Here is a 9849-nt window from a genome sequence, read left to right on the forward strand (position 1 = left end):
TTTATTAAAATAATCAAATTACAGTATTTACATTTTTGTTAGACTACTTTTAAATAACTGCTTTAGCCCACTTACAATGAAAAAAAAACAATCTTGTTCATGACCTTTGTAGTATGTTAACACTATTGGAAGTAAAAATAACTTGAACTCCAATTTAAAAAAAAAAACAACTTTCTTTCCTTTTTTTTTTTTTTTTTATAAAGCTCTGACTTGTATTATGAGTCTGCGGTCTGGGAGAGAGTCCTGTAACACTCTGTCTGCAAATACAGTATATAATGACCAATGTTGGGCAATTAATTACATAGTTACTTCTTCAAAAAAGTTATTGAGTTTTGCAAACAACAACGTTTTTTGCAGCTGTTTATCTAAAAATGCAGCCAAGGCATTTTTTAAATAAACATTTCAAACTATTTTCAGAACAATCCGGTGTTCTGCATCAAATTTGATGCCACACAAATTATTTGTGCCACTCCAAAACAACACACTAACTTTAGACTCCAAACATGCTGCAAATCTCTCACATCTCAAAACACCACCGTCACTTCTAAAACCTCCCCCCTTCCTAAACAACTAAATGCCATGTTGCCATATAATTTTTTTGATTGGTCGACATAGTACATTTTTCCAACAATAAGAAAGGGTGGGGTTATTTTTGGTTTTGGTTTTGCTCACAGGCGGAGAGAGAGCTTTCCTTATAAAACGCAGTTTTTACCGTTTCTTCCTGCAGTAAATATAAATACAAACAATGACAGTATTCAGGAAAACAAAGAAACAAACATTGCATTTTTTTTATCATAACTCTGGTTTCACGTGGCCTATCAACACAATTTAAAAACTGGTATAAAGTCCACACATCAAGTGTACTTGACTCTGCTGTATGCTGTGTAAATGTGACTTTTGGGCGGTGAAATCCATGAAGCAGAAATAATATTTTATTTTAACATTGCACTGCTAATCATCGGTTGTGGCCAATCAAATTGTATGGTCCGACTATAAATAGTAGCTGCTATTTTGATTCATTTATTTATTTATATTTATTTTTGGTTGATTGAGGCTGTTGGTACTACTGGTATGTTTGTGGAGTCGGATTAACCACAGATGACGTATTTGATTTCCCGTTTCGGGTATATTAATAAGTTGTGTTTTTACTCTGAAGGCCTAAGAGGTGACTGGGTGCCCTGGTGGTGGGAAATCCCGTGGTTCGTCATTATTTATGCATTCGCCCACTGGTAATCCAGGCTCTGAATCAGTTAACAGTACACGTGCAAATACATGATTTGCTCTTTTGATGTCTGTTTTAAATAGCTGTCAATAAATTCGTTAGTTTACTCCCAACCACGGCTCTGGCTCAAGTGTTACAAACTTTAGAAACTATGTAAATGAACAATTTCATTTACATAGTACATAGTATCTATAGATACTGTCTGTGTGAAACTCCCAGGTTGGCGTGGTCGGGTTTCCCCTGTGACTGTAAAGCTTTAAGTTCCCGATCGCCACAACACCATCTTTGTGTTTGCAGAATCTGATGGATTCCGGTCAGCTGTACAGATAATCCTGACAATATACAGTAAACCCGAGTCTTAAAAAAACGGAATTAACTGAATTTGAATAAACAATAAACAAATTTATTCACCGGTGTTTGAGCCTCAGGCATGGTACCATGCCCCTCCCATGTTTTCAATGTACGTTAGAATAGCATGCATCGTCTTGATGCATTCTCAATCACCCAGGAACGTAAATCTCCAAAAGTTGATTCTGTTCATCAGGACGTAGCGTTTTGTGGGAGAAACGTTTTGTCACTCATCCAAGTGACTTCTTCAGTCTCAGCTGACTGCAACTTTCCCCAAATGTTATAAACAGTACATCTGCATAATGACTGAAACCATCCCACTGAAGGAACAATGGGCTGGGAGGTCAGTTCCTTAATCATAATTTTGCAAATTCTCATGACCATTGATCAACAACCACTGACCAAAACCCACTGATGAAAGACCACTGATCAGTGCATGCATCAAAACAATAAGTAAGCGGGAGGAGTGAGGCGTGGGGTCTTCACACACCCCCGTCCTCTGTTCGCCATCTGGGGCAGGGGCTAGCCGTTTGGTCGGTGTCTGGGCTAGTGGGCTGACAAGACTGACACACTTTGTACACTTACATCATAGTCATTGGTTACAACACATAGTACCCCTCCCCCGCGACCCACGCACACCTGCACACACACACAGCAGCACTAACGAGGTAAAGTCCCTTCGCATGGTGGTAAAACAGGAAACTTAAAATACGAGCTTTATCGGTTTGTTTGTTCTGCCAGACGTCTCCAAACAGAAACCGTGAATAGCAACAAAGCAGCATTATTAAACATGAAACCTATGACAGAAATATAGGCCACTCATGTGACTCCTCAAACAACTTACAAGTTTCTAAGACAAACCAAGATTATTATTATTAGTATTAGTATTACATTTGTATATTATATACATTTATTGTTAGTTTCGTTTCGTTTTTGTATGGTCTGGCATTGCACCGCAACACGCATTTCACTGCATGCTGTACTATGTATGATTGTCTATGTGACAAATACAAAATGAATAAAATGTTAACTTTTAGATTTAATCTAAAATGGACCAGGAGAACAAGTTGATTTGAATAATGTGTTCATTAGTCTGTTCTGTTGCGGTGCATCATAAAGGTGAGCTGTAAATGTAGCACATAAAACACTTTTCAAAAAATAAAGAATTATTTAAAATATTGTCAAACTCTGTTGCAGATTGTTCAGTTAATACATTTAAAACAGACGACGTTCATCACGCTGCACAGATCGTGTTTGATTGCGTGTGTTGGGCATTTTGCACACTTTTGTCACAAATATAAACATTTTTTTAAGGAAACAACGACGAAAAGCTTTCATGAGACGGTGCTTTACTTGTAAAACATAACAGTGCATATTTGCATGTACACATATGGATGTCTTACAATTTTTCTACAATGTTTTCATCTTATCTATATTGTTTTTATTATATTATCCCTCTGTCCAGCACTTTGAACGACACTTGATGTCTTTTAAGATGACTTGACTTGACAATAGAGAAACGAGGAAGCGGTGTCCTTTGCGTCATTCTATTCTCATCCATAACCCGCGTATTTTTTTTCCTTTGATTTCTTCCGCGTTTGGACCCATGTGCAACTTGACGTGCAGTCTGAGCTCTGGAGAAGCAGGAATGTGGATTATACCGCAGATATCCGGTTAAAACCTTTGGCAGAGAGATCAAAGTTTTGTTTTGTTTTTGTATTTGAGACCGCGTTGGTTCTGCGGAAAGAAAGACACGGCAGTGAGTACATTTGTGCAGAGGTTTGTTGCATCATTAAGTGTTATGCGATCTCCTTATTTTCCCATCTTCAGATCAGAAATAGGTCCAACATGTTTGTTCACAGTTTTTAGTTTTGGTCCGGGCTGCTGCATAAAAACAGAAACACATCGACAACATTCAGCCGAATTAAATCCATATTAGACTTCAAACGCACTAAATAATTTCTGAAGCAGATTCGGTTGGAACACGAAAATTCTACACAACTAAAGAAATAGTGGTTTGCATTTCTCGATTTGCACTAATTTGCATTAGCAGTAACAATAAGTGAGGAGGAGTGAGGCGTGGGGTCTTCACGTACCCCCGTTCTCTGTTCGCCATCTGGGGCAGGGGCTAGCCGTTTGGTCGGTGTCTGGGCTAGTGGGCTGACAAGACTGACACACTTTGTACAGTTACATCATTGGTTGCAACACATAGTACCCCTCCCCCGCGACCCACGCACACCTGCACACACACACACAGCAGCACCAACGAGGTAAAGTCCCTTCGCATGGTGGTAAAACAGGAAACTTAAAATACGAGCTTTATCGGTTTGTTTGTTCTGCCAGACAAAGCAGCATTATTAAACATGAAACCTATGACAGAAATATAGGCCACTCATGTGACTCCTCAAACAACTTACACGTTTCTAAGACAAACCAAGACTAGTAGTAGTAGTAGTACATTTGTAACAGTATAAGCCTACATTATTTTCTATTCATAGAAAAAAAAAAAACACGTGTCAGAATGAATTATTCAGACAACAGCTGATAATCTGAGCTGCAGTAGATCGAGAAAATCGATTATCTAAATTATCTACTGCAGCTGTGATGAGTTAATTGTCTCAGTTAATAAATGTTGTAAATAATGATGTAGTTCAATGTTCTCGTTCTGCGGTTTCACACTTTAGGGCTCAATGAAGAATGCCAGGCTGCACAGCTCTCTTCCTCTCCGCATTAACAGTGACTCTCTTCTGTGCTGTAGTCGGTGAGTAGCTGCTAATGTTTCTGTTTACTATATACATAATAGTATTATAAATAATAGTAAATATAAATAATAGTATTTAATACAGTCATTAAAAATAATTTTAAAGGCTTTCTGCTACAGAAAATATGATGGCATATATGTGGCATCAAAACTGTACATTTTGTATTTTATGTCAACAGAAATATTCTTATACTTATAAGAATCATTAGAAAAAATCTTATTTTCTTTTATTTATTTATTACAGAAGATTTACTCTAGTACCATTCATCATGTTTAGAATAAAGTATTGCAGCTTGAATAGCAGAAGTGGGACTGTGCTGCCTTCCATATCCTTGTTTGTATTTTTTGACACTGGGTTTTTTTGTAAGCTGCTAATTATCATCCTTTTTTGTCTCTTCTCCGTGAGGCATCTTCTGGTGATAACATTGTAGCTTTTTACATACATTTTTAAAAATGTATTTCCAACTTTTCTTTTTTAGAAGTGATTTTGTGTTATAATGGGCCTCCCGCTCACCTTGTAAAGATAAACCCTTTCAAAATGTGGAGTTAAGATTTTTTTTAAAAATGCTTTAAACACTGAGCTGAACCTGAGCATTTAAAGCAGTCTATATCCTGAGCTTGTCAGTGGGCTTAATTTGTCCATTATTTGTTTCTGTACTCATTTATTGAGTTCTTTTGGGCTCTTTTATAATTCCTCACTTACTTTGTTTCTGTTTCCTCCTGCAGGTCAAAGTAACTTCACTATGAGTGAAGAACAGGAGGTCTACAAAGCAGAAGAAAACAGTAACATCACAATAACATGGCTGCTCCATTTCGACACCAACAGGCCTCCTGACCTCCTACAAATAAACCTAATGAATCTGAAAAGGAAAACACGGGTTTTCTTCTATAACAGTAAGACTGGCACTGAGGTGTATCCAGATGAGCACTACAGAGGACGACTGCAGTGTGATCCACAGCTCGCCAGGAAAGGACGGCTTGAATGTCTCTTAACTGATCTCAGGCTCAACGACACGGGGACGTATCACTGCATCGTTGTCCTTAACGAAGAAGTTAGTTCCAAAACATGTGACCTCAATGTTACAGGTAAGATGACATCACTGTTGGTATCCAACACAATAACTAAATAGTAAACAAATATTAAGCCTTGGATAATTAAGGGATACTAAATCAGTGTGTGTCTTTTCAGTCAGGGACAATTTTGCATCTCTTGGCTATAACACAAAGTAACATGATACACTTATATTGTTCAATAATGTATTAATGTAGTGTAATGTTTAGTAGTCACATTACAGTTACAATTATGTCATTACAAGTAAGGTCCAAACTTAATTTCACATTGTACTGTCCACTGTACAAAATCAGTATGTGGGATCAAAACATGATACAAATGCACAGACTGCACAAACAAAAATGAATGCAACCCACAAACATTACACCAATTATTATGCCAAACTACAACATCTGGCTATGACATTAATTAGTGCATTAATCTAAAAGTTGCATACAAAAAATGCATCAAAATGACTCAAGCTGCAGCCCCTCATCCTCACCCTACCTTTCTGCTCATCAACATCAGGTGAGGTGAACAAGTGAGTGCAACCACATTTATCACCTAACACACCTGTGCACCAATACAGTGTGTGCATTTAAACCAACCCTCTTAATCTAAAAAGGGGACAACTCATATGGCTCCTACAGTAATGAAAGCTTTGATGATGGAGAGGGATAACTCCTGCCTTGTGTGGTTAAATGGCTTTTTAGTAAAAGTGTAATTTCGCTCGCCCCGCCCACTTAAGATCAGCGACCGTAAGATCAGTAACTTCCTCATCCATGTGTTTAGGTTGTTGTTTTGTTTACTGGTGTGCAGTCATATTGGAACAGGAAGGGGCCGTCCGCAAGATGTAATGAACAAAGGGGCCAGTTGGTGGTTTTGGGAAATTGTTTTGACACAACAAGGAAACAGAGTAAAGCTAAAATTCACGTGGAGTTGTGCAAGTCCAGTGCTTGATCTGCTTCTTCAAACCAAAATTTTTTAAGCTACTAAACACTTCACCTTCATTAATAACACTTTCTTGTTCTCAGAAATTTGCATTTAATGATCCTGTAACTCATACTTGTTCAATATCCTTACAGCTGCTGTTGAAAAACCGAAGACAGAAACACTGAAACCAGAGACCCGTCAGAGGATCAGTCTCTATTTAGCTCTGGGTTTATTTGTAGCGGTGATTCTTGCACTTCACCTGCATTACTTGATTTTAACGTATTGTAAATAATCAATTTGTATTTGTAAAATCATTTGTTTTTATATATATATATATAAATTGTATTTATGTGAAGTAGCAGCCTCATTACAGATCACTCCTGAGGTCACCTCTGACCATAATGAGGCTGCTGACTGTTTTTAAAGTATTGTTGAAATTTCTCAGAGCTGTACCACAGAGCAGTGCACACTTACATCATCCTGAGTTCTCCCGTATTTAAGTAGAACTTTTGCACCTTTATTCCCAAGTTTTTTTTGTTTTGTTTTTTTTCAATGATTTTTCCATTATTTTTCCATCCTGACCTGCATCCCATATTGTTATGTTTAGACTAAAACATGTGGAAAACTCAAGTTTAATCATCACTTTACCAAAAACATTATTTATCCCAAATCTGAAACATGTTAGTTCATCCTAGGGGTTATTCATTGGTACCATGTGTGGTTAGCACAAATGCTAACCATAAACTGAAATTAATAGGGGAAGCAGCTGCTTTGTTACAGTTTTAATACTAACTACGTATAGTTTACGTTTTGTACTGAAGGAGTAAAAAATATGCTGCTAATTAACTCTGGTGCTCATTGGAGCTCATTCAGTTTACATAGAAGTGTTTTTGTATCAGTTTCTGTTTGCAAACCACTTTCTTCTTTAGCACAGTTTAGACTTTATAAAGGTTTGCAGCTCTGCTTCAAAGCTCAACATGGTCAAAATAGTTTGGTGTTTGTCATTAATGCAAACTAGTGTTATGAAGTTCACCAATCAGTGTTTATCCATCATTGATCTTAAGAAGAATGCACTTTGCTCAGCAGCTCATGACAAAGACTTGATTGGAATCAGTAATTTGATGAATGTTCTTTTTTTCCCTTGACTTGTTTCTACCTCATATTATTCAGTTTAGTAATTCGTTTAAAACAGTCGTCCATTACAGATTACTTCTTAGTTCAGCTCTTTCTGTAATGAGGCTGGTGTTAATATTAACTGGGATTTCCTGGCCAGCAGTCAAAGCTCCACCAGACTCTGTCAAATGAAGGTTTTTTTTTTAAGTTGTTTTTGTGACCAGAGAGGTCCAATGAAGTGGGATTGAGTTAGTAGAATATGTTTTACCTCGTGCTTTATCAAAGGGAGCTAAGCTAAACACAAAATCATTTTCCCTGGAGGAGGTACAACTTTTTGTGGGTTATTAATCTGGATCCTGAATCAGTAAATTATTTTTTTTCTTAAATGTTTTTAATGTTTTTAGTCTCCTTATTAGATATGAGACAGTGTCATATTTGAACGTATTCATGATTAAGAGCATTCAGTTTAAAGTTTCATTTAGAAATAAACCGCAGGACTGAATAAATTAATATATTAATTCAAGAATTCACAAGATTAACCAAAGAGATGCTCTCTCACCTTATTTTGTTGTCGTTAATAACTCAAAATAAACATTTTCGTCTCTGACTGGGGTTTTAGATTTTGTTAAACAAGCTAACATAAAGAAAGTCAGGTTATCTTGAACCTGGTCCATATTATATCTCTCAGGTCTTAATTCCAGTGTTAGATCTGTTTGTTGTTTCACTGTGAGGCCTTTATTCCATCACCTCTCATTAACTCACTGATGTATGTTTACCAGCAAAACTGGAGGCAAGGTTTAACAGCAGGGCCGTGCAGAGAGGTTTAAAGGGGCGGGTGCTCAAAGTTAAAAAGGGGCACATTGAACCAGGCTGAATGACAGCAACACACATTCATCAAGAATCTAATATGGGAAGGGCAGGGCTGTGTTGATTTGAGACTGTAGACATTAGAAAGTCCATAGGAGAGATGGTAGCTGATTAAACAAGTGTCATGAGATAATAACAAAATGCAAAGATTGGTGACAGCGCTTAGAACCATAAGGCAACAAAAAACTGTGAGAAATAATTTAGGCTCTGCCTGTGAATCACTCTTTGCTTCTCTTCTTCCTTCCATCCCATCTTTTCATATATCACTCTCCACTTGCTGTCTATCTGAGAACAAGGCACAACTTGCTATTGCAATAAACTATAATCTAATTATCCACACCTAACAACTCTTGCACTAAATCTATAATAAAATGATGACAGAAAAATGTTATAGCACTGCCTTTAGTAGCCTCACACAGCTCCTACTGTTCCCTCCTCATGTCCTTACCAGCCAATGTTATATCATGAGTAATAATATAAAAAAAATCCATATACATAAAACACACACATGCACGCACACACAGTGACATTTTAGACCTTCTTCAGAATACTGTATATACTATGGGCATCATGGTGCTGATCCAGAATCCTTACATTATTATTTATTACTAGAGCTACAATAATAAAGCAATGAGGAGGGGGAAGTAATAAATATGAAATAATGTATTTATGATGATTCCATTTGTTTCACTATCCACTCTGTGCAGGGGCAAAGCTTATTACATGTTTAAACTGTAGAGATACAATAATTTTACTGCTGTAAAATCCAAATTTTGTCTTATTTAAAATATAAATCTACTATAATCTGCTTCTTAATGTATGTTCTTTAAAATACAGCGTGTGTTTTTTAAAATATTCTAATAATGCATAATTATGTGGACATGCATATTAGATCGTTTTTTTGTGAAATATAATCCCTCCAGAAAGGCAGGAAAAGCCTGGAAACTTACTTTAAAACTAAATATGTTCCCTAAAACGGTGACAGAGCTACAGACCCATGACAGCCTTACCCAGTGAGCCAGCAGCTATGACCAGCACTACTTGTGCAGTTAATAAAAGGACAGGTAATGTTTGTCGCGCTGTTGCACACACAGCACGCTCGTTTGTTTCAGTGTGTCAGTTGCCACAAGACAGCTTACCAACGTGTACGTAATAAGCTAATACTCCTGTGTGCTATACACTACAGTGTACGCTGTACACCTACTTACTGGTTTTGTCGCATCAGTCTGTGTCTCTGAGTTAACTTGTGTTTCTCCTACAGCTCCGGACCGCAAAAAATGCGCGTGCTCTTTGTGAGCTCGTTCCCAGCTCGTAACCAGCGCGTTCTGCCGTCAAGGGCGATCATTGGTTAAATGTGATCATGTGACTGATGCAAGCCAGATCCTTTTATTTAGCAAAACTGTGATTAATAGTTAAATATTATTGTTGAGGGGCCCAGACAGGACTCCGCACGCACACACACATTAAAATTAAAAAAAAAAAAAAAAAGTTACCTCAACAAAAGGGCACTTTGGGCACCCATCGGGAAAGGGGCGGGTGCTCAAGCCCCTCTAG

The 9849-nt window shown here is 37.4% G+C and overlaps 1 protein-coding gene across 1 annotated transcript; it reads left to right on the top strand.

Annotated features, from left to right (window-relative positions):
• Positions 1 to 2076: 2076 nt before the first annotated feature.
• On the top strand, positions 2077 to 8922 carry LOC146522686 (butyrophilin subfamily 1 member A1-like). The gene is made up of 4 exons (XM_085153610.1): positions 2077 to 3329; positions 4255 to 4331; positions 5058 to 5417; positions 6468 to 8922. Exons 2-4 carry the CDS (start codon positions 4268 to 4270, stop codon positions 6605 to 6607), a joined length of 564 nt encoding a protein of 187 aa, XP_085009736.1. The 5' UTR covers positions 2077 to 3329; positions 4255 to 4267; the 3' UTR covers positions 6608 to 8922.
• The last annotated feature ends 927 nt before the right edge of the window (positions 8923 to 9849 follow it).

Source organism: Neolamprologus multifasciatus, chromosome 3 (genome assembly GCF_963576455.1).
Source record: "Neolamprologus multifasciatus chromosome 3, fNeoMul1.2, whole genome shotgun sequence".
Classification (NCBI taxonomy): domain Eukaryota; kingdom Metazoa; phylum Chordata; class Actinopteri; order Cichliformes; family Cichlidae; genus Neolamprologus; species Neolamprologus multifasciatus.